General features: G+C 55.5%; 1 protein-coding gene across 5 annotated transcripts in view; it reads left to right on the top strand.

The window, feature by feature from the left end:
* Positions 1-24295, top strand: part of SH3PXD2A (SH3 and PX domains 2A) — a 246787-nt gene that overhangs the window by 166101 nt on the left and 56391 nt on the right. For 2 of the 5 annotated variants that reach the window (XM_082601527.1, XM_082601528.1), the window contains one exon: positions 21348-21479. In XM_082601527.1, coding sequence (XP_082457653.1) covers positions 21348-21479 — 132 coding nt within the window. Of the gene's footprint in view, positions 1-14510; positions 14556-15884; positions 16052-20433; positions 20500-21347; positions 21480-24295 lie in introns of those variants that run through there. The other 3 variants (XM_082601531.1, XM_082601530.1, XM_082601529.1) reach the window with 3 other exon arrangements.

Raw genomic sequence — 24295 nt, 5'->3', positions numbered from 1 at the left:
CAATAGCTCTTCACCAGGTTGCTTGAGGCTTGAATATGTGTTAATACGTGTGAAGTGTCTGGTGCAGGAAACACTAAGGGTTAAGCCTCTTCTATTATGAGTAAGAGGCAGCACCGTGGATGTCTAGCAGAGGTCCACCATGGAGGTCCCCCAGCAGAAGAGACCACTGGCTTTGGCATTTGCCCTCCTGCAGGAGAGACTCCTCTCAACCAGAGGGGGAAGGCAGAGTGTGCACCATCTCCTAGTTGCCAGTCAGCCTCCCAATAACCTGGGCAGGTGGTCTTGTCCCCCTTTTAAAGACCAGGAGAGGTAGGTTCAGGAACCTGCCCAAGGTCACCTAGCCAGGTAGATGCGGGATTTGAAGCTGGTCCTTCTGATCCAAACCTCTTTCCACTGAAGTCTGTTCCCTCCTAAGCTAAGACCCAAGGGATCCACAGATGAACAGGACTGGGCTCTGGAGACCTCTAGCAGGAGGTTCCACAGACTGAGAGAGGGACTTCCCCAAGAGAGTCCCCCACTGTGGCTTCTAGAAGGAACCCATTGGTCACCAGGGATTCTTAATTGGGTAAAGGGTCCCTTTACACGGTGTGACTAATATCCCCTTAATCTCTCTTTGTCTGAATTTGGTCTTTAATAAGGTGTATTTGTTTTAAAGCAAAACCTGCCCATAGGTTCTGGCTACTATAAAAAGTTAGTCTACACTCCTCGTTTTATAGAGGAAGTAACTAGGAGAGGGCCTGCCGCCTGCCCAAGGTGAGGGGCTGGGCAGAACCTGGCTTCCTGCTCTTCACATTCCCACCAAACCCTGGAATGAGGCGGAGGTGTGAGGAGGGCCACGGTGAAGCAGAGAGCAGGTCTGTAAAGCCTCTGGTGCCTCGTCTTCCCACTGGATGAATGCCCCAGTAGGACAGAGAGCAGGGCCAGGCTCTCTCTTGACCCCCGGCCTGCCCTGCTCACCAGCCACAGAGGGAGAAGGGCAGAGACAAAGCAGACGGCAGCAGCCTTCACACCTCTCCCGGAGGCTTTCATTTCTCTTAAGCAATTGCTGGTCTCCGGTCTCCGGCCCCACGGAGGTCACAGCTGAATTGAGGAAGCAGGATGCTCTCAGTGATTCAATGATGAATGCAGGGCAGGATGGGTTGTGATCCACAAGCAGCGGGAGTCAAATAGAAGGGGCTGGGCAGGGGGGGTACTAGCCAAGATGGGAGGGGCTGGAGATGCGTCCTGGAGGATGGAAGGGGTTGCGATGAGCAGAGGGGTGGGCAGACGCCCCTGGTAGAAGGGCCGGGCCTGCGCAAGGACTTGGAGTCTGGGATGTGATTGAGAAGTCTGAGGGAAGAAGAGATGTCTAGCCTGGCAGAAGTGAAGGGCTAGGGAAGGGGAGGGCAGGAGATGTGTCTGGAAAGGAAACCTGGGAGAGTGTATCAGCAAGACTTTTTTCTTTTTTTTTATAAATTTATTTTATTTTATTTTTGGCTGCATTGGGTCTCCGTTGCTGCGTGGACTTTCTCTAGTTGCGGCGAGTGGGGGGCTACTCCTCGTTGTGGTGCATGGGCTTCTCATTGCGGTGGCTTCTCTTGTTGCGGAGCATGGGCTCTAGATGCGTGGTCTTCAGTAGTTGCGGCACGCGGGCTCAGTAGTTGTGGCTTGCAGGCTCAGTAGTTGCCACGCAACGGCTCAAGAGCGCAGGCTTAGTAGTTGTGGCGCACGGGCTTAGTTGCTCCGTGGCACGTGGGATCCTCCCAGACCAGGGCTCGAACCCATGTCCCCTGCATGGGCAGGCGGATTCTTAACCACTGCGCCAAGGAAGTCCCAGCAAGACTTTTTCAAAGCTTTCTTTTCTGCCCAAGCCATCCATCCTCAGGGAGAAAGGCCCAGACTGCTTAGAGAACACGGCCAAGACATTACTGGCACCCTCCAACGGCCGAAAGTGAACGTGTCTTGTGAAGGCATTGTCTTCTGGCACATCTCACCCGCGTTGGTGTTTTTAAATAATTTTTGTTTTCGTGGCTCTGGGTCCTCAGCCTGATGTCACCCTGGAGTTCAAAGCCAACTAATTGGAAGTGAAAGGAGGCTGATTGATTTGGCTGCTCCACAGCCAGCCAATGTGGCAGCAATGTGATGGAGAAAGTGTGTGTCTGTGCCACGACTCCCCTGGCACTGACCTACTGGCTTGCACACACAAAGCAGGGGCGAGGGAGGTGAGGGCTCCCCGAATCCTGGAATCAGGTATCTCACTCCCGGGAAGGAGGCAGCTAGCTGGTATGTGGCCTTGATTCCCTCTGCCCTGCTTGCTTAGCTTCTTTCTGCTCCCTCATTCCTATCACCCGACCTCTCCTGCTGGGGTAATGGGAAGATGGTCTGGAAGGGGACAGCATGGGCAAAGGCCCGGAGGTATGCTGAGAGTCCTGAACCTGCTTGTTGAAGTGCAGATTCCCAGGCCCTGCCCAGGCCGACTGAATGAGCATCTCTGGGGGTGGCGGCCAGGAACACCAGGCAGTTTTGATGGGCTCCCCAGGGATCCTGAGATAGAGGCGGAGTTGAATTTGGGATGGGTCGTCCACGTGGGTTGATGGCAGTGTTCAGGGTAGGCAGGCAGTGAGGAGGCCGCAGGATCAGACCCCCAGGATGGAGTGTGACTAGACGGGGCTGCTCCTGGAGGGTGCATTTAGTTGTGTCCCAAGTTGGGGGTGGGGGCAGAACCAATATGGGAAGGGGAGCGCAGTTAGAGGACAGAGAACACCGGCCCGGCATTTGGGGCTTTGGAGAATGGCTGTCCACTGGGCCTGCCCAGCCACTAGCTTCCCTTCTGCCCTCATCAGGAGACTGTGACGAGACCCCCGTCTGCCTTTTATTTCCACAAGGTTTTCCTCTTCAGAGGAGGAGACATCCACATTGTGGTCCAGCAAAGAAATGCTTCCCACCATGGCCCTCAGCCAGAAAATAACTTGTTCCCCACTTGGGCTTTTTGACTTATAAACATGTGACAAAAGAGGCAACATTTCCAGTAACAACAAGGCCAATGGAAAAACAGAGATTTGGGGGAAATGTGCATTATTTATTGTGTTAGCACCTTTTTCTGATCTAAAGTTACTTTGTTTAGAAATAGAAATGTGGCGTGTGTAACTCAGTTGGCTTGTGACATTTTTATAATTGGTCAGTTTTGAAATGTGACGGCAAAGAAAAATTTTCCAAAGTTTCAGTGAAACTTAGAAGTTTGTGGGGGGAAAAGTGTTTTTCCCCAACTCTTTCTGCTTTGCCCTCGGGATCTTGTCATTGCCACGTGTGACCCAAGCAGCTGGTATGAAGATGGATTTTCTTAATGTTAGAACTGGATGCTTGTACCAAGAAAACTGGGCCATGTTAGAAAGTCCCTTCACTTCCCTGTGCTCAGAAGGAAGAGCCACCACCTCTTCGAGATGCTTCCTCCCAATGTTGCATCTGGCCACCGGATGCCGTGTTGTAGAAAAAGGCCCCCCGCAGGTGTCTGGGAGCTGCCTTTCCTGTTAGCCAGGGTCTCCCCCTGGGCCCTGGACCACCTTAGGCTCCCTGAGTGTTGGGTCAGGGTCAGACTGGGTACATAACTGTTCCCGGAAGGAAGTTGAGGCCCTTGCAAAGCTGTGATGACAGGCTAGTGATAGGAGGCTGAATTAGGACTATCTTTGTTGGCAATAGCCACCCCCCACCCCGGGGGGGAAACCTTGCAAACATGGCAGATTTTAACATCTCTTGTCCCTGATCTATCTGGGTGGGGCCGTTTCTCCTGGTCTGTCACCTCTTGGCCATATACCTTCCCTCCCTGGAGCCTAGTGGCTCTGAGAGCCCTCTGTCACTTCCTCATTTGCGTTTGGTCACAAGGTTCTGAGTAAGAGGGCCCTTTCCCCATCTTCCTCAGTGACCTCGGTTTCTCTCTCTGCTCTAAGCCCGGGGCTCAGTTGACACCAGTGGCAGCTCTCCCAGGGGTGAGGGTATGGCCAAACTGATAAGAAGCAAGTTTCCAAATGGATGCTGGTACCAGACTCTGCTGGGATTAGGTGGTTCCTGCCAGACCTAGAGCTGACTCACTGGCACTGGCCGTGGCTGCCATGTAGATTTGTTCAGTGAACATCTTAGTACCTCCTCTGTGCCAGGCCCTGTGGTCCAAGCCTAGGGATACCAAGGTGGATACAGTGAGGTCCGCGTCCTCAGGACTCTCAGTTGGGTCAGGGAGGTGGGAAAGTAAACAGCAGTTATGATGTGATGTCCAAGTGCTACCGTGGCGGAGGCGCAGCGGGTGGGATGTAAGGGAGCCTCCCCAGGGGAGGCATAGATATGCCTGTGGGTGGGGTGCTGAGTGAGACCTTCTACCCCCGGTTCCCGGAGGTTTTAAATGAATCAGCCCAGAGAAGAGGGAAAGCAGCCTGCAGAGGCATCTGGTCAGTCTTAGCGTTGGCTGTGCAAACGTGTCACATCCTCTAAACCGGTCTGGGGCACGTCCTCCGCATCCCCCAGGTACCTGCTGGGCAGTGCTGTTTCAGAGAAACCACTGCAGATGGTCACTCGTTCACTAAAGTTGTTGAAGCTTAAAAAGTTCTAATTATAAAATTAATACATGTGCCTGGGTTGGAGAGGACTTGCCCCAAAGGTCGCCTCTGACCTGTTTCTTATTGTTAGGAGGACTGTGGCTTCCACTGGTCTCCTAGGGGACACATGCCCTGCCTGTGACAGGAGGGCATGAATCCTGATTCCATACAGCTGCAGGGCCGTGGCCCACCCAGCCAGGTGCCTGGCATTCAGAAGTGTTAATTAAGTATCTGACAACAGACGAGTCTCCATTGGGGAAATCTTCATCCAGTGGGTCTCCCTCGTGGTTGATGATTGACCGGGGTTGACAGGACAGAGAGAGAGCGGCCCTTTCAAGGCACTGGTAAAGGCCAGGGGGACCCAGAAAAGTGGTCCCAGCTTCTCACACTTGTGCAGCGAGCCAGGACAGGGCCCTCTGAGCACCGGTCTCCTTCCGGGCTTCTCCCCGGGGTGGAAGCTCAGTATTAGCCAGAGTCCCTGAGCCGTGGTGCCAAAGGGTTAACTTCATGCTCCCCAGAGAGCTCGCACACTCCTGACCCTCCCCTGTCCTCCAGGCCCTCCCAGCTGCGGCCTCCTGGGCATAGCTCAGTCACGTGAGAGCCAGATGTGGGGATTTCCCAAGCAGTGATATGTATGTGTGTGTGTGTGTGTGTGTGAGCGTGCACGCGCACACACACACACACACACACACACATTGCTCTGTTTACGTGGCATCCGAGAGCTCAGGGGATTGGTCCAAACGCACGCAGAGCAGGAGCGGGATGGGGGTGAGGAGAGGCCCCAGGCTCCAGCCACACACCCTGGGAGGCTGCGCCGAGCCCTGCTGAGCCCTGCTCCCACCAGACAGCATAGATAAGCCAGTTGTTTTTGCTCAGACTCCCATTTCCTGCAGCATCCATCTTGCCATAGACCATATTGCTTATGGATAAAATTTTTTTAAATCTCTTTGAAGGGCTTTACCACAGATGCTGGAAGCCCGCAGCCTTCCAGGGATGTTCTGCCGGGCTTGGGGGCCTGCCTATGAGTTACTCTGCACAGCACCAGCTAGGCTCAGGGCCTTTCCTGGCCTGAGGATGCCCGTATGTACCTCAGGCCACCCCAGCCAAAACCTAGACTAGAGGAAGTACAGGGCCCTGGGGGCCAAGAAGGCCCTGGAGCAGTGGTATCAGCTGGACCTCAGTTTCCCCGTGAAACCCTTGGGACTGAGGGCATTGAGTGTGTGTCCTTCCAACAACCACCATGGACTTTCTGGGTACCACCTACTGTGTTCGGTGTGCCGTGAGGATGCTGACAGGGTTAAGACCCTGAAGGAACTTCAGATCTGATTGGAGAGACTCATAACGAATTTTGAATAAGCGCCTACTATGTGCCAGACACTTGCTAGGATGACAACACTATCCAGACATTCTGGAGCCAGTTGACACCAAGACCAGTTGAACAATACAGAGACCCTGCCCAGGGCAAGATAAGGGCAGCCTGCAAACCTTGAAAAGGGGGTCACCCTCAACCTCAGTTCACAAGTGAACTCTGCCCCTGGCCCCTGCCCCCCTCATCCCCACCCCCATCCTCCTCTGGCAGTGTCCAGCCAGATGTCAGCTGAAGTATTGTGAGCCCTGCTCCAAAGGTGGGGTCCAGTTACAGATGCGAGGCCTCCAGGTCTCAGCCCTGCTGCATCCCCCCTTCCCACCGTGAGCCCGCACCCGGGGCCCTGCCTGCTATGTTTGGCTGCAGCCTGCTTTGCGGTGGGGTCTGGGCAGCCTGGGGCAATGAGGATACACTTGAGTGGCAGCCCTGCCGGCACCAGGCAGGTGGGTGAGGGAGCCACGCAGCCTCCCCCAAACCTACATGACCCCCGAAGCAGTCAGGAGCGCCTGGGAGAGTGTCTCTGATTGTAAATATCTGTGCCCCGTCCTGATTGTAAATATCTGTGCCCCGTCCCTAAGGCTGGAGAGTCAGTTGGTCGTAGCCAGGAGCCTCCAGCTGTGGTAGATGCTCTTTAGATAATTGGCGGTTGATTATTGATAATCTGTTAGTGAAAGTCCAGTCTGGGGAAAATAAAACATTGCTTTTTTTGTGGCCCTGGGGTGGGATTGTCAGTCCTGGGTCCATTGCTGTTGACTCCATCTCTCAGGGCTCTTGTGGAGACTGAGCCAGGGGAGGGGGTGGACTGGCGGGCTGGGGGCTGGAGGCCCAGCAGCTGCTTACTTCATCCTGCACCATTGGCCTCTGTTTCTGCCGCTGCCGCTGCCTCTTCCTCACGGGCTTTGGCGGGGGGAGCTGGTGGGTGGGGGAATAGGAGGGGCGATACTCCAGTAAGTGGGGGAGGACCACCAAGGCAGCCACCCCAGGGAGGGGGGTGGCTGGGATCCGGGAACTCTGAACGGTGTTGAGTTTGAATCTTCTGTGCACACCAGCACCCCGGCATGGGGAGAGGTGAGAGCCCGAGAGCGGAGGGGGAGGCTGCCACCCCAGGGGCTACTATGGGGTCAGGCAGCAGCTGTGTGAGCAGAGGCTTAGAGCCCTGCTGGCCTCCCCACACAGTGCCCCTCTGTCCGCCCACGGCACCTGTGTTTAACCAGAAGCTGAGGGGTTTTGAGCAGGGTGGGAGAAGGAGGCAGACCTGCCTGCCAGGGCAGCCCCCCTGGGCAGCTGTGGTGCTCCCGGGGGCAGCCTGGGCCTCTGCCCACACCCACTTGGGCTGGGCTGTCTCTACTGGCCCGCCTTGGCCTAGGTGGGTGTCCTTGGATTTAGTCCCTAAGGGGCTGTGGAGTGGCTCCAGCCCTCACGCACCCCATTCCCCACCTGAACCGGGAGACTGACTGTGCTCTGACTGCATGGCTTAGCGGTCAGAGGGTCAGCGGTGCATTCCTGCCCCGGGTTGGGCTGCCCCGACATGGACTCTGGGTTCTGGGAAAGGCAGCTCCTGGAGAAGGAGGCAGGCCTCTTCCTACTGAGAGTAAAATGAAAGGAGTATGGCTGCGTTTACAAAGGGAAGCCCAACAGAAATAAGTGAGCCTCCCTTGGCCAATGGCTGGGGAGGATCCAGAGAATGAAGTCCCCTGTTTTTAGGCCCCTTTGTTCCCCATTCCCAACCAGCTTGCCTGGGCTCGAGTCTGACCCATCACTCCCTTGCTGTGGGGCCTTAGGAAAAAGCTTAACTTTCCTGAGGCTTACCTTCTGCATCTGTAAAATACAGATTGTTATAAGGATTAACCGTTTAGTCAAACGTTTAACCCAGTACCTAGCATGCACGTTAAGAAAGTGGGAACTGGGGGCTTCCCTGGTGGCGCAGTGGTTAAGAATCCACCTGCCAATGCAGGGGACATGGATTCGAGCCCTGGTCCGGGAAGATCCCACATGCCGTGGAGCAACTAAGCCTGTGCGCCACAACTACTGAGCCTGTGCTCTAGAGCGCATGAGCCACAACTAGAGCCCGTGAGCCACAGCTACTGAAGCCCTTGCACCTAGAGCCCGTGCTCTGCAACAAGAGAAGCCACCACAATGAGAAGCCCGCGAACGCAACAAAGAGTAGCCCCCGCTCGCCGCAACTAGAGAAAGCCCACGCGCAGCAACAAAGACCCAACGCAGCCAAAAATAATTAATTAATTAATTAATTAATTAATTAAAAGAAAGTGGGAACTGGTATGCTTGTTCTAGCCTCAGCCCTGCCACTAACTTGCTGTGTGATCTTAGGCAAACTTCTCCTCTCTGGTCCTAAGTCCCCACATGCTCCTTCCAGCCTTTATTTAGCTCAGAATCCTGTGGCCCAGAACCCTCAGGCCCTGGGCAGGACCAGCTACATGATTTACGGGACCTCTTGTTCATAAATTATTAAAGATTTCAAATTGGGGACAGACGGTATTAAACCAAGAGCAGGGCCCTGCTAAGTATGGGTCCCTGTGTACCTGTGCAGATCACACCGCCTGAAGCCAGCCCTGCCTTGGAGGCTGTGAGCGTAGAAGGCAGGGCCAGGGGTCTGGGCTGCTGGTGTAGCAGCATTGACCCCTCACCTCCCCAGTCCGAGGGCACGATTTCTTCATGCCGTAGGTATTAATAATGAGCTGGAGGCTGCTGCTCACCCTGGAGCAGGCTGCAGAGAACTGCCCCTGTGGGTAGCAGCTCACACACCTTACAGCAGGACACTCTCCAACTTCCACCTGTGTGACTGTGGACTGGAAGTCGTGTTTTGAGTTGTTGCTTGTTCTCTGTCTTGACCATCTTAATTCATGCCATGCTTTTTCCGGATGCCATTTGTGTCACTTTCACTGTTGTGCCACTGTTTCTGCCGCTCTGAGCATGATGACCTATTTCAGGCCCTATGTATCATGTAGGTCAAGCTGCTACTTCTTTGTGAAGCACCGTTAGCCCTCGAGGGCTCTGGTAAAGATTTGAGCTACTTCATGCCTATGACAGTGCAGTGCCTGCCACAAGGGATGTGCTCTCGTGAAAGAGTAGCTCCTTCTCCTTCTACTGTTAAATAAAATAACAGGGCTAGCAGCTGTCAAGCCCTAATTAGTTGATGACCTGAAAGCAGTGGCTGAGTTCCCTGGTGGCCTAGTCAAAAAGGAAAAGAAACATGTGGAGTCTAGGAAATGTAAGAAATCTAGCCCTATGTACGGTTCAGTTGTACAAAAAGAGAGAAAAGACTAGAATACAACAGATATTTAGAAACCAGTTCAAGGCTGCAGTGAAGTAAGAACAATAGAATTCCCAAAGAGAGAGAGAGGTCTCGAGTGTTCAAGTACGCTGAGATATTGAAGAATGGAAGGACACAGAGACAACAGGGGGGTATTCATTCCTGGCAGGGGCCCTGCTCCTCCTCCCCTCCCAGGAGCCCAGGGTGGGGGCTGTGTAAGCCGATAAGGCGGGTGACCCTGCCCTGGTCCCCCAGAGCCCTTGGTTTGCTTTCATTCTCCGAGGAGTTTATGCTGTTGGCTGTTCTCCTGTCTCTCCCACCTGGGCTTTCAGCCCACTCTGGATTTATTAGTTTGGATGGGTGGAACTTGCTTTACACCAGGGAAGAATTTCTAGAAGCATGGTTTGAGACTACATTTGGGTAAATTGAACCCAATTCTCCCTGCTCTGGAGTTACTCAACATTAAAAGAAACATTACAGAGCAACAGGAGTCCTTCTCCTAACTTAAGTCTATCCAGTTGTTTGTAACGTAGTCCTCGGGTGTATATGTGTTTGGGGGGAACGTCCTTAAAGTGAGGGGCCCCTGTAATATTGTTCTTTGATTTCTCATAATCACCTGGACTTGACAAGAGTCAGGTTCAGCACCTAAGTGTCATCAGGACTTGCAGGCACCTGGTTTTCTCTGGGCCTGGATTCTTGCTGGTCCAGCAAGCCAGGAGGAGTGGCTGTGGCAGGAACATGAGTCCTGTGGGATGGCCATGGGAGGGACCCTGTCTCCATGCCTTCCGTCTCCCAGGCACACACTGCTTTAGTCATCAGCTTTGTCCTTGTCACCCACTCCCCTTCTGTGTTCCAGGGGCCCAATTCCTACCCCTCCAAAACCTTTCACAGGCCATTTCACTCTTTTTTTTCTCCCATTGCGGAGCACAGGCTCCGGACATGCAGGCTCAGCAGCCATGGCTCATGGGCCCAGCCGCTCCGCAGCACGTGGGATCCTCCCGGACCGGGGCACGAACCCACAACCCACGTCCCCTGCATCAGCAAGCAGACTCTCAACCACTGTGCCACCAAGGAAGCCCCATTTCACTCTTAAAGCAGACCTCCAACAAAAAAGACGTGGTAGATATTTTTATCCCCATTTCACAGAAGGAAAGGGGGCTCAGAGATTTGCTAAATGCCCCAGAATCAGTGAGCTAAGTGAGAGAGTAAGTGCAAGAACCAAGATTTTTTAAAAATTCTTGCTCCAGTTCTTCTCTGTCTTATGTGCCTCCCGGACGAACTGTTGGACTTCTTCACTTGAGTTTCCTATATTGAGCATGTGTTCAAGTGGTTTTCCCTGGAAAGGTGGTCTGTTTCTCTGGAAAGATTTGTTTTGACTGTGGTGTACTTGCATTATGGAGATTAGCAGGTTACTGCTGGAAGAGTCTAGAACATGAAACAAGTATCTTGGAGATCAGTGGGCCCAAAACGCTTGATTTTACAGATGTGGCCCAGAGAAGTCAAGCCATTTGCCCAAGGTCACACAGCCAGTTCTTAGCAAAACCCGTTGTGCAGATTCCCAGTCTCACGCCCCTTGCTTTCCACCAGGCCCCGTGACTCTGCTCTGTAGGACCCTTGGTTCTGTCACCAAAGAGAGGCGGGTAGAGACAGCAGGGAGGGCAGGAAGCAGTTGGTTTGTGTCACTCACAGCTGCTCATTTGGCTGCGCCTGCCTTTTGCTCCTTTGCCCCATCTTTCCTTCTCACCATTTTCCCAGCCCTGAGCCAGCAGCCATGTCTGCCTCCTGGCCAAGGGGCCAGGGTTTGTGAGCCAAGGGGCCACTCCTCTGTTCATCGCAATGAGGTGGAGGGGGGTCCTTCCCGCCCTGGGGGAGGGCTAGCTCGGGTGGGCTGGAGAGAAGGCACTCCAAAGGGGGGAAATTTGGGGTGGGAGCCATGGAACTGGATTAATTCTGCGGATCCAGGGGACTGGGAAATAAATCATGTTTTAAAAAGGCTTTTTTTTAAAAGACAGGCTCGTTTCTGGTCCGCTTCCCATTTTCCTTTGGAAAGAGGGAAGGCCTGCTTATTGGGGGGGAAGGGGGTGGGCATGAGTTCAGCTTGTTCCACATTTAGGAGTGGGGGCTCGGTTTCCAGAGGCTGAGGGATCTTTTCCTGTCTGCCCTCCCTGGCCTGCCCAAATGCCCACACCCCAAAGGCCCAGAAGGGCATCGGACCCTTCAAGATGACTGTTGAAAAAAGCAACCAAGCAGCAAAGGCCTCGGGAGCATTTAGTCCACATGGGCCAACAGCCTCCACTTCTCTCCCCTGGGGATTTGGAGCAGTTCCCCTTCTCTGACAACCTCATCTCCCAGCCTTGGGTCTGGCAAACCACTGCCCACAGGCCAAGCCCAGCCCATCATGTGGTTTTTTAAAAATTTATTTAATTAATTTATTTTTGGCTGCGTTGGGTCTCCATTGCTGCACGCGGGCTTTCTCTAGTTGCGGCAGGAGGGGGCTACTCTTCGTTGGTGTGCGTGGGCTTCTCATTGCGGCGGCTTCTCTTGTTGCGGAGCATGGGTGCATGGGCTTCAGTAGTCGTGGCGCACAGGCTTAGTAGTTGTGGTGCACGGGTTCAGTTGCTCCGCAGCAGCATGTGGGATCTTCCCAGACCAGGGCTCGAACCCGCGTCTCCTGCATTGGCAGGCGGATTCTTAACCACTGCGCCACCAGGGAAGACCCCACCATGTGGTTTTGTAAGTAAAGTTTTATTGGCACACAGCTCATTCATCCCTCTACGGATAGTAACAGCAGAGGTAAGTAGTCTCGACAGAGACCACGTGGCCCACAAAGCCTAAAATATTGACTCTCTGGCCCTTCACAGGAAGTCCGTCGACCCCTGTTTTAGCAGAACACATCTTCCTGGGTCCTCCAGGCCCAGGCCAAATGAATTCCCTTGGCTCACTGACGGACATTAGCACTTCCCAAAACGTTTCCTTCCAAAGAACCCAAAGCAAAGTGTACAAAGTAACGAAGCCAGCAGAGATGGAGAGAGGTGTGGGCAACCTCTTAGTTGGCTCAGCCCAGGGCTGGGTACGGCCAGATGGTGTTGGGATGGGTCTGGCGTTAGGCCTGCCCAGGGGCGTTAGGATGGCCTTGCTGGGTGGCAGCCACTTGGCCACATTTGGGGCACAGCATCAAGAAGTCATAACCCCAGCAATATCTGGCACCAGACAATGAAGCCCCACATTCTGAACCGAGACCCCCTCACCTCAGCCACAGCAGTTGAAAGCCTCGGAGTGTGTCTGCTTTGTCTCGGCCCTGCCAGGGCATGAAAGCTGGGCCAGCATGGCTCCTGCTGTCCCAGGAGGCTTCTGGCTGCTAGGCCTGGTCAGAGACTCTGGCCACAGGTTGTTTGTCTGTGGGTGTAGTCCCCCAGAGTCCCTTTACCCCCAATTCCAGCTGACCCATGTCTGTGGGAAGCACCTCTGTGTGCCAGCATTTTCTGGATGCGTCTAGTATTGAAATGCCATCTGGTTCTCGTCCTTGCAACTCCAGGAGCCTGATTTTCCTGCTTCCCCCCGGAGCTGATTGAACCAAGCTCATGGGATATGCCGAGGGAAGAGGTTCAGAGAGGTTAAGTAACTTTATCAAAGGGGCAGAGCCTGGATTTGAATCCAGACAGACTCCAGAGGCTGCGCCACACCTCTCCAGCGGATCCCCACTCTGTTGGTTTACAGTGAGCTCTGGAAGGGCCAGGCCTCCCAGGTCTACATGGTGAGCCAGCCTGCAATTGGAAGGTGGCTTGCTGAGCGAGGGAGAGTTAGGTGCTTTAAATGGTGAGTGGCATCAGACTGAGGCCTGAAGCCTGTGTCACCACAAGAGATGAACACTGTACTAGCTGCGTGACCTGGACCAAGTTACTTAACCTCTGGTTCATAGTCTTCACCTGCAAAATGGAAGGAGTTCCTTATCACTGTAGGTTTATTATGAAAAACAGATGAGTTACTATATGTAAGTGCTCAGCACAATGCTTGGTGTACAGTAGATGCTGTATAAATGTTGCTGCTGTGATGATTACCATTACTATCTATCAGGCCGCTCTCCTGGCCAACACCAGGCAAGCAGCCCAAGGGTTTGCCTCTCAGACTTGCATCTCCACGTTTCCTTCTCACTGTAGCCACTGTAGCCAACGCTGTTCTCCTTTGGAGGCAGTGAGCAGTTCAGCAGAGGAAGCACCAGTTGGGGTGTCCCAGACCTGGTTCCATTTCTGGCTCTGCTACTCTGGCCTCATGGGAACTTGGGCCAGTTCCTCCCCTGTCTAAGCTCAGATTCCACCCCTGTAAAATGGGGCAAAAGGTGTGTACCCAGCTCAAGGACCTGGGTGTAAATGAGCCACTGTTCACTGTAGGTAAACTGTCAGCATTACGTGTTGACCCTCTGATATTCTAGAAATGTCCACACCATTGATTAGGCTAAGAGCTTTTTGCCTCGTGATGTTACTGTATCACATCTCATGATCTTAAGTTGTTTTAGGTGCTTTGACATTGTTCCTCCCTCTCGGCAGGAAGACAACTTTTAACCTCATTTCACAGATGAGGAACCTGAGGCCCAGATCACACATGGCTGTCTGAGCCTGGACGAGAGCCCTCGTTTCTTCTGGTCACTAAAGGTCCCCGTTCTTCTGGGTTGGAGTTGGGGTGTGAGACTTTTTAAAATGAGGCTTCCTTCCATTTTGCCAGGCCCTGTCTCTCTTCCTCAATGCTTAGGGCTGGGGTAAGGGCTGGACAAGACATTGAGGCCCAGTGGTGTGGTGGCTGGAGACTGGCCTTGGGCTCCCCAACCTGACGTTTAAGGTTCCAGGCCCAGGCTGCTGAGCGTGCTGGCCTGGTGAGGATCAGGGCCAGCCACCCACATGGCCAGAGAGGAAGGTCCAGGCTGCCTTCTCCAGGGCAGCGATAACCCACGGGCACTGTTCCAGGCCCGGATCGTGTAGGATTCTCTGTGCTCCAGAGGATTCCTGTGTTTTGCAGACACCTCATTATCCCCGTCCTGGCCAGCAGTGTCCCAGCTCCTCTGCAATCACTCAGGCCCACGCCCAGCAGCACTTCCAGGGCCAGGAAATCACTCGCCTCTCCTCCCCTCCCTTCCCTCCTCCTCCCCTCCCCTCCCTCCTCCTCCCCTCCCTTCCCCTCCCCCGCCTTCCGCCCCAGCGGCCTGACTCCGCGCCGGCAACCACTCGGCCCGGTGGACCTCCTGCCTGCCTAACGGTTCTCTCTTCTCCTCTGATTCTCTTCTCTTCCTGCTGCTGCTTGCTCTCGGGGGACTCGGAAGTGTGGCTCTCCAGCTGGGCTGAGTCTCCTAAGAAGAACGTGACAGGTACTGCCTGGTGTGCATGTGAGTGCATGTGTGTGAACATGTGTGTCCCTGGCATGCAGGCCCACGGAGCCGGTGCCCTGTGATGTGTAGCAGCTCTTTGTCAGCATGTTGGCGTCTTCTCGGCCGTCCCCTCTGCCTTCCTCTCAACCCTTTTTAGGTCCCAGGTCCAGCCTTGGAGCCCTTGGATGGGTGATGACCACATAACAGTGTGTCAGCAAATGCACCCTGGGCCCGGCGTGTGTGGCTTTAAATCCCGGCTCTGCCACGTCCTGGTCTCGGGTTACGTAACCTCTCTAGCCTCCCTAAGCGGATGCGGTAGCATCTCACTGGGAGTCTGGCGCACAGAAAGTGCTCAGGTGGTGGTGAGGCTCCCATCACCTCCACCCCTGTGAGATGGGCCAGCTGAAGATGATTAGTCTCCCTTCAGGCTGTTAACCCGGGGCAGAGAGCTGAAGCCTCCAACACCCCAGCTGAGGCAGTGGTGGGTAGGGGGGTGGGGAGTCTTGTAACTGTGATGAAGTCACAGCCCCCATGCCCCAGGGATCCAGAGCTGGGACCTGCCTCTGGTCTCGGGGCTCCTGGACCTTGGGCTTCCTGGGCACCCATAGCCCTCAGGGACTTGGGCTTGTGCTCTGTGTCTGGGCAGAGCTGGGACAGAGGTCAGAGGCTTACCTTTAGCCTTGGTTTTACTGGACAATGGTAGAAAAACCTGGATAGCAGTGTTCTCAGCTGTTAGATGGAGATGGTGTCAGGTAGAGGGAAGGGATTTCCAGAAGGGACTTCTAGAAGCCCCTCCATTTTTGCGAGTGCCACCTGGCCCTCCTTCCCCAGCCCAAACCTGAGAGCAGAGGTGAGGGTCGGGGTTGGGGGACAAAACGGAAAGGTCAGAGGTTGAGGGGAGGGGTTTGGACCAGCCCCTCCCCTCACAGCCGTAGGCAGGAAACGGGAGGTGAACAGCCTGGGCGGGCGGGCAGAGGAGAAGGCAGCAGGCAGAGGACCTCTTGCCTGTCCCAAGCCCCTCGCAGTCATCCTTCTCGTGTTGCCTGTGACGAGGGCCTCGGCCTGAGCTAATCATTGGGCTCCCGTCCCTTTTTTCCCTCTCCCGAGACAGTGAGCCAGAGCCCACTTGGCCCACAACAATACATTTTATTCACCAAACGTATAGCCTGGCTGCCCGAGGGCCTATGGAGAGGCCGGCAGGCTGAGGCTGGCCTGGGAGGAATCAGTTGTGAGAGACTGAAGGGACCTTGGTGGGACACCCAGGGTTTGGGGGGCCATGGAGAGCGTGGGGAGCCTGGGATGGGAGCCACCGTAGGGCTTGGCTTCTCAGGATGAGCCCAGCTGTTTGGAGAGAGAGCCTGAGGGGAGGCCATGTGGGCTGGGCGAAACCGCCAGACCAGGGCCGGAGTCCTGGGCAAGTCGCCACGTCTCTCTGGGCCGGCCTTGGTTTCCCCATCTGGAATGTTGGCAAGTTCAGTGAGACTGGAAACTCAGAGGTAAGAGGCTGATGCTGGGGATCCTTGTAGATAAGGGGCCTCAGGCTGCTTGGGCTGGCATCCATCCATAAGTGGGCCCTGGGGGTTCTGATATGGCTCTCCAGCTGGCAAATTCTCGCTGCCTACCAGGAGGTGGGGTCTGAGGAAGGCATGAGAAGGAACAGAGCCATGGCCGCTTCTCCTGGCAACTGTGGCCCTTGCTCTGACCTGCGTGCTGGGGTTTTTTTTTTGTTTTTTTATAAATTTATTTATTTATTTTGGCTGCATTGGGTCTTCATTGCTGCACGCGGGCTTTCTCTAGTTGCGGCAAGTGGGGGCTACTGTTTGTTGAGGTGTACGGGCTTCTCATCGCGTTGGCTTCTCTTGTCGTGGAGCACAGGCTCTAGGCGCGCGGGCTTCCGTGGTTGTAGCACGCAGCCTCAGTAGCACGGCTTCCGTAGTTGTAGCACGCAGCCTCAGCCTCTTGCGGGCTCTAGAGCACAGGCTCAGTAATTGTGGCGCACGGGCTTAGTTGCTCCGTGGCATGTGGGATCTTCCCGGACCAGGGCTCGAACCCGTGTTCCCTGCACTGGCAGGCAGATTCTTAACCACTGCGCCACCAGGGAAGCCCCTGCATGCTGGTTTTGAGGCTTCAGAGGAACCTAAGCCCTTCCTCTCCTCCCCAAATCTCCCATTTCCTGTTTGCTTTATAAACAGTCTACAGTTTACATAGGGCATTAACCCCATCACCTTATACCATGCTCAGAACAATCCCACAAAGTAGGTACTGTTATTGTTCCTGTTTATGGATGAGGAAGCTAAAGCTCAGAGAGATTAAGTGTCCTCTGCAGGGTCACAGAGCTAATAAGGACAAGGCAGGACTGGACTTCAGACCCTCAGACTCCAGTTTGGTGCTTTTGCATCACGACTCTCAGGCAATTATTGTGTCTAGTGCCATGTCCTATGGCACCAGTCTTGAGGCGTCTGTCTACCCTCATCAGGGAGACTCTTGTCTAAAGCACATGATCCGGTTGGGGAGCAGTGCTCCACAAGAAAATCCAGTGCATGACAGGAGCAAGCACTGTAGCTGAGTGATTGGATGGTTCCTGGAGGGGCAGAGATGGTTGGGTAGAATTGGGGTTGGTAAAGGGGAAGGCATTCCAAGCAGGGAGAACAGCTAAAGCAGAGGCTTGGACATAAGAACCAGCACAGAAGAGTGTGACTGGCACACAGTGGGTGCTTGCTATATGTGTGTTGGATAAATGAATGTTGCCTGGATCAGAGGAGTTGTATGTCAGGGAACTTGGGGAGCTCAGGTTGTCAGGAAAGACTGAGCTTGAATTTGGCCTTTCTTCTTTAGGCAGCAGGGACCCAGTGAAGGTGCTGGAGCAGTGGATTGACTTAGCAAAAGCCACATTTAGAAGCCTAAGTTGGCAGCCAGATCAGGCAGGAGCCAGGGGTCCATCCAGTTGGTAGCTAGAGGAACGCAGGTGTGAGGCAAGCGTGGGGCAGGGCTCTGGGGCACTACCAGAGCCCCAGCAGATCCAGCCAGGGGCTCTGAGAAAGGCACAAAGATGAGATGGATGAGACCCTGACAAAAAGTCCCCTTCCAATCTGGGAGGGACTCTTCTCTCTATAAGGAGTACTCCCCTTCTCCATGCCACTGCCAAATGCTTCCTATCTGAAGACAGGAGGCTCGCTCCACTGCATCTCCCCCTCCCTCGGGCTGACTCCTTCAGCCCCCAATTTTCCAGGCCTTGGCTGGGAGGGGATCCAGAGCAGCCTCTGTGGGATGACATCACCCACCGGCCTGCCTGCCGAGTGGTTTCTCATCTGGATACCTGCTCCCAGCTCACGCCCGTCCGAGCAGCCCTGGGCAGGCAACACCCTAAGAGGTAGATGCCAGAGAGCGTGAGCTTGTGCTGGGGGAGGGGAGGGCAGTGAGGAAGACAGAGTGTCTGTCTGTGTGTCCATCTGTCTGTCCCCTAGGCTGTGTGCTACTGCCTGTCTTCTGTGCTCTGGAATGCCTGGAGAACATTTTCTTAACTTTTCTACCCGTGTCCCAGAGTGTCAGACTTCAGAAAGCTCAGGCCAATTTCCAAGGGGTGGCGTGGAGGTGGGAGCAGTATGTGGGTTTTTCCCCTTTGAAATCTTGCCTCAGGTTTCCTTGGCTTGGATTAAAATGACCTGATGCCTCTCCATTCCCCAGCACCCCGCTTATCCTCTCGAGCAGCTTTTGGCCACAAACCCACCACTCCTTGTTTCTCCCTGCCTCTGTTTCCCCAGCTCCCCTTTTTCTCCCTTCCAGAATTTAGTTCTCTAGTTTTCCCAGATTTCGAAAGTGAGGCCCTGCCTGGTTTATCCATGTTGGCTCAGAGCAAGCCGTTAAACCACTGTTCATCTATCTGTCCATTCATTCATTCATTTCACCAACAGTTACAGAGTGCCTACCCCCAGTGGCCACTGTGGTCTGGTCAACAGATGCTACAAGAGTCGAGAAGAAACCCACACTCCAGTCTTTATTAAGCAGCAACTGTTTGCCAGATGTGGGGTGGGTGGGAAGAGGCAGGGCCCCTCCTCGGGGTCAGTGGCTCTCTATAGGCCACAGCCAGGGCACAAGTCAGGACACAAGCAGTGGTGTCAGCAGGACATGGGTTCGATCCCAGCTGTGTGACCTTAGGAAAATCGCCTCATGAGCCTTACTTCGTCTGCCTGTGTGTGACATGGGGCTATAACAAGGGCCTGCACCAGGGTTGTTCTGAGGATCAGATATGGTCTGCATTAGGTAGTACTGTCCCGAGTGAGCCCTAATGAAAGCTTGCTATTAAGTGTCAGCATCATCTGGGCTCTCAGGATTTGGAAGCTCTCTAACCAGCTGGAGAACTCCTGTCTTCTGTTTGTATCTTGAGTTTTCCTTTCCCACAAACTGGAAAAGGAGGCCCTGTGTCCCACAAGGGCAGGGGCTGGCCCTTTTTGTGCTGGGTGCACTCACTGCCAGCTCCCCGGGGACACAGTGGGAGGTAGGCTCTGTCAGCTCCGTGCCCAGCGCTGCCTCTGTGCAGCTAGCAGGGGTAGGCACGGAAGCTGGCCCAATCTGAGTGTAGAGCCAGGCCCGCCCTGCTGCCTAGCTGTTGGTCGCATTTTGGCCTGAAATACAATCTTGGCTTCGGATGGGCTGCCTGGGGCAGTGCCTGTGCACATCCATGTGTCAGGCCTCAGCTGGGACAGGGTCCCTCCTGGGTCTCCAAAGGACTGGGCTGGGGCTGCAGGGTCCACACCACATGGGAGAAAATTGCCAGGGGCAGTGGGTTTCTTTCCCCTCCATCGCCCCCACCCTAGGTTGGATGGAGCCTCCCGCACAGAAAGACCCAAAGATCTAAGCAGCGTTTCTCACCCTGGCTGTGTATGAGAACCATGGGAGAGGAGGGGGTGTCTAAAAAATACCTGAGACCAATTCAGTCTGCATCTCTGGGCGTGGGGCTCAGGCATCAGGGTACTTTAGAAGCTCCCCATATCTTGTGGGACCAAGTTGAGGATCATCGTGCTAGGAGAATGGGATATCTGGAAACAGAAAGCAGAGGCAGTTCTGTAATGGAAAGAGAGACGGGCTTGAACCTAAAACACTCAGTGAATTTGGTTCTCTCCATAGCAACTGTGTGAGCTGGGGCAAGCCTCTTGTCTTCTCTGGGTCTCTGAGGTGTCTTTTGTGAAGTGGAAAGGTAACGAGGTTGTTGTGGGGATAAAATGGGACTCAGGCATGTGGGGAAGGTAGCTGCAGGCTGACGCACCAAGGGAGCCGTGTGGAGCCTGGGGACCCTCTCAGCCATTTCTATAGCCAGGCTGGTGGCGTGAAGAAGCCCCCAGCCTTTCAGGAGACGGGTAGATGTATAGGGTGATAGACACAGAGTTTAAGAAGTATGCTAGGAATTCCTCTTGCCGGGGAGATGGAGAGGGGCGTCTGGGAAGGCTTCCTGTAGGAGGTGACCAGTGGGTCTCTGGTTCATGGATCCTTTCAGCTCCTAGCCGGCCATGTGTTATCTTAGGTGCTCATGGTAATAGTGAGGTGCAGAGAGCTTTCAGCAGCACATTCAATGCCGCACAGCCAGTAAGCCGAGATGGGCACCCAATCTGTCTACCTTCCAGCCTGGCGTTTGCTTAATAAACGTTGCACTGGTCTAGTGGCTAAACAGGACAGAGAAGCTGCTCGCTCCCTGCCCTCTTCCCGCTTAGCCCCACCTTTTGACCCCTCAAGCTCCTGAAACTGCCAGGAGAGGGCAGCTGGTGGCTTCCGGGAGCCTGACCACAAGCCCCAGCAGAGCTTAAAGGCAGAGGGAGGCTGAGTCGGTCTCCATGTGGCCGGAGGGCGGCAGCCAGGCCGGACGATGCCCCGTCGGGAAGCGGGCCTGGGGGCACGGGCCTGAGGCTGGTCCCCGGGGGACCAGGCCCGTGGGCTCAGTGGCCGCGCCTTGGTGAGCCCGAGGGGCAGCAGTGGAGCCGAACTTGAGGAAAAGTTGGCGGGGGGCGGGCTGGGCTCTCCAGTGCTGGCGCTGGGACTTTCTTCTTGGGTTTCAAGTAAACAGTCTCGGCCCTCCTCCCCCTCTCCTGCCTCCACCCCCGGCTCCTCATTCGATGGGTCTCATGTGTTTCTATTTAAGGGCTGCGAGTAAACCCCAGTGATTGGCGGCCTCAAACCCTCTTGACTTCTCGCCTGGGCCCAGCCTGCCGTGGAGCCGTCCTCTCCCGCTCTCTCCCTCTCCCGCCCAAGGGGAGGACTGCTGACTCTCTTTCTCTGGGTTTACAGGGGTTGGGGAGAGGCCCGAGCCCTCCTCCTCGCCTGGCCTTTCCTCTCGCCTCTGCTCCGGCCTCAGCCCCCATGGGCCGCCCTCCCGCCCACCCGCCTGCCGCCCTCCCCTCGCACCCCTGCGGCCGAGGGGTCCGGAGACACCACGTCCGCCCCAGGCCTCTCCTCCGACTCCCTCTCCCTCGTGCCGGGCTGTGATTAATTCATCGCGGCCGCAGGCTTTTTCCTCTGAGTCCCCTCGGCCTCTGTCTCGTCTCTGTCTCTCCCTCCGCGCCCCCCACCGCTGGCCCCCGGCTCCCCATGTCCCCCGGTCCCCGCGGCACAGCGGGCCGGTGTGGGGCCCTGCTATATGGCCTGTCCTTGGGGCCCGGCGAGCTGCGAGCCCTGGCTGCGGACGGCCCCTCCGAGCGGCGCTGGCGACCGAGCAGCCTCCCCCGAGGCCGATGGACAGGGGGCGCCCCGGCCGCGGGGCCATGGCTGGCCGCTGGCTCACCGCATGCTTTCTGCCCTCGCCAGGTGCCGACACCCACGCCGAGCCCATGATCCTGGAACAGTACGTGGTGGTGTCCAACTATAAGAAGCAGGAGAACTCGGAGCTGAGCCTCCAGGCCGGGGAGGTGGTGGATGTCATCGAGAAGAACGAGAGCGGTGAGTGCCCAGCTGGCTGGCCGGCCACTCGGGCGAGGGGCCCTGCTGGTTTTTGTTCCCCTCCTCCTCCCCCACCTCTGCAGCTATACGTTATTTCCATCTGGCGGGGAGAGGGCCGAGGAGGCTGAAGTTTCCCCTGTTGGTTTGGGCTGCAGGCCAGCAGTTTGCCTGATGGTGGAAGAATGTCTCCACCACTCGGGGTAATTAACTGGCATGTGTTAATGCAAGGCCAGGGTGGCAGCATGGGCACGACTGTCCAGCCCATGTTCAGGGTCCCTGTGCCCTCTGAGGCCGGGGGAGGTTGCTCCCAGCTCAGGGGCATCCTACAGCAGCTTCCCCCTTGGGGCCGTATTCCAAACTGGGGACGAGGCAGGGGTGGGAGGACCCGGCTGGCTGGTGGGGAAGGCAGGCCATGACGTCACTGTGGGGTCCCGGGTCCTCAGGCGGGTTGTCTGAGGAAAGGCCAGGCCTGTGGAGGTTGGCTGGTGTCTGGGCGGTGAGCTGACTGCCCCCTGCTGAGCTGAAGGCTGCCAGGCCCTGGGAAGAGGGCCCAGACAGGGGGATGAAGTCAGGTCCTGGGGCCAGGGAGGGTCCTGCAGCAGCCGCCCTGTCATTGCGAACTGAGGCTTTGTCTTGGCTGTCCAGGGGCCTGCCAGTTCCAAGGTTCTCACCGAGTAGGCCTCAGTGCCCTTGGCAGCAGAGGTCTCTCAGGTGGAGAGAGGAGGGCCCGAGTCCGTCAGTCTGAGGTGCAGGCGTGTGTGACCCCTGCAGAGCCAGGGATGAACTCTGGCCCAGGACATCCATCATCAGTTTGCTCATGACCTGCTGGCGCTTGAATTGGTTCCTGGGGTGTTCTGTTTTGGTTTCGGTTTGCTGTGGGGGAAGGCCCCCGTGCGGGCGCGTTGGAGCCTCTCTGAGCTGTGTTTGGAGGACACTCCCAGAGGGGAGGGGCCTGTTCTTCTTTTCCTGTTCCACTCTATTCCCCTCCAGTATTTTAAGCTCTGACAGGAAGACAGATCAAAGGCTGTCTGTGCCCATTCTATAGATAGAATAACTGAGGCACAGAAAAATTGAGGGGAAGTGAGTCACCTGAAGTCAAAAACAGAACAGAACAGTTCTTGGGCCCCTGATTCCTATGCCTGTGGGCAGCAAGTAGCTGTAGAGATACTGAGGAAATCCCAGTGGGCCTCCTGGGGGAGGTGAGATTAGTTTCCTGCTGCAGGAGTCGCAAGAGCTGTGCTCTCTTGAGAACAGGGCTGTGATGCCAACAAAGACCTGACTCATGGCCCTCTTGGATCTGGAGTCTTCAAAGCTCGCTCCCCTCAGAGGTGTCAGGCTCTGCCCTTGTGCCTGGTTGGCAGTGGCTGTCACGAGCATAAAGGCCCGGGCCCTTCACCCCAGGTGCCCACACCTGGTCTCCTTCCTGCACCGCTTGGCTTTCAGCCTTTGTCACAGTACCAGCCCCACCTCCTTGCCCCCACCCAAGCTGCATTGTCAGAGGGGCCTGGCCCTAGGAACACTAAGCACCTCAAGACCCAAAGGAAGGGTTCTCTAATGGTGAGATTGGAGACACCCACTGAGGAGAGAGAGAGATGTTTGTTTTGGGGCTTGCTCCAAAGGAGGGCGTGTCGGCTTTTCCATATAAGGTCAGGGCTGCTCAAAAGTAGACTTCTGGCTTAGGGACCTTCTGCCTTGTGTCACCAGCACAGCTATATAGCCCTAAAGCAGCAGGAGGAGTGAGCCCCCATGTCTCTGGGTACCAGCCACTCCAGGATGGCTGAAGAGGAGACCCCACACAAAAGGCAGTCAGCCTGTTATCAGACTCCCTGCTTCCCTTTGCCTCCCACCCCACATCCAGGACCCTGCCTAGGAGTGGAGGAGGGAGAGCCTTGACAAAGTGGGGCTTTTGTAGCAGGCCTGCAAAGTATTAGGCACCTCCTTCTCCTGAGGAGTCCCCGATGGCTGTTTGAGGGGCTCAGGTGGCCTGAATCCCCAGAGCAGCCCAGTCTGGTACACTGATCCTCTGAGGGAGCTGCCATCTCTAGATGCAGGATTCTGCCCACTACCATGTACCGGCTGGGTGACGTCAAGCCCCTTGCTCCCTCTGGGCCTCAGCGCTCCTTTCTGTAAAATGGAGACAGTCTAGTGGCTGCTTGGAAACAGGGCCTGGAGTAGATGACCTCCTCCCAGATCTGGGCTCCGTGGCTCGGAGACTCCTTGGGGCCCTGGGTGTTGGGGTAGACAGAGCCCTGAATGTGGCCTTCCCACTTCTCTGGGCTTTGTGTCTCTCCCCTTGATGCAAACAGCTGCTCAGCAGCAGATATGTACATGGGGACCTTGGAGTGCTGTGTCCATGGTGCAAACCCACACCGTCTGTTGCTGTCAGAAACAAGGAGGCCTCCTAGAGTGTACAACCAGCGTAACCAGAGAAACTAAGTGGGTGGAGGGGAGCAAGGAAGAGGGCCAACTGCAGATCCTTGGGAGGGTGGTTTCCCAGTTCAAGGAAGCTGGATGGCTGACGGCGGGCGGGGAGGTGTGTTGGGCATCCTGCAAGCTGGCTTTGGAAGGAGTGGTGAGTGAGGCTTTTGAACTCTGGAACAAAGACCCAATTGTGAGGCCTTTGACCTTAGGACTTGGTGGGCGTGCTGAGGCATTTCCACTTAAATTGTTGGGGCAGTAGCCCCAGTTAGCACCACCCTGCCCCCTGGGGCCTTGCCTTGCCCCCTGGGAGCCAGGACTCTGCCTGTGTCCCCTTCTCGCTTGGCTGAAAGTCCCTCGAGTAGAATGTTCCAAGAGGGACCCAGCCATCTGTGGTT

The sequence above is a fragment of the Mesoplodon mirus genome, assembly GCF_964341445.2.
Source record: "Mesoplodon mirus genome assembly, chromosome: 2".
Classification (NCBI taxonomy): Eukaryota; Metazoa; Chordata; class Mammalia; order Artiodactyla; family Ziphiidae; genus Mesoplodon; species Mesoplodon mirus.
The sequence above is the reverse complement of the archived record's forward strand: the minus strand, read 5'-3'. Positions and strand labels throughout refer to the sequence as shown.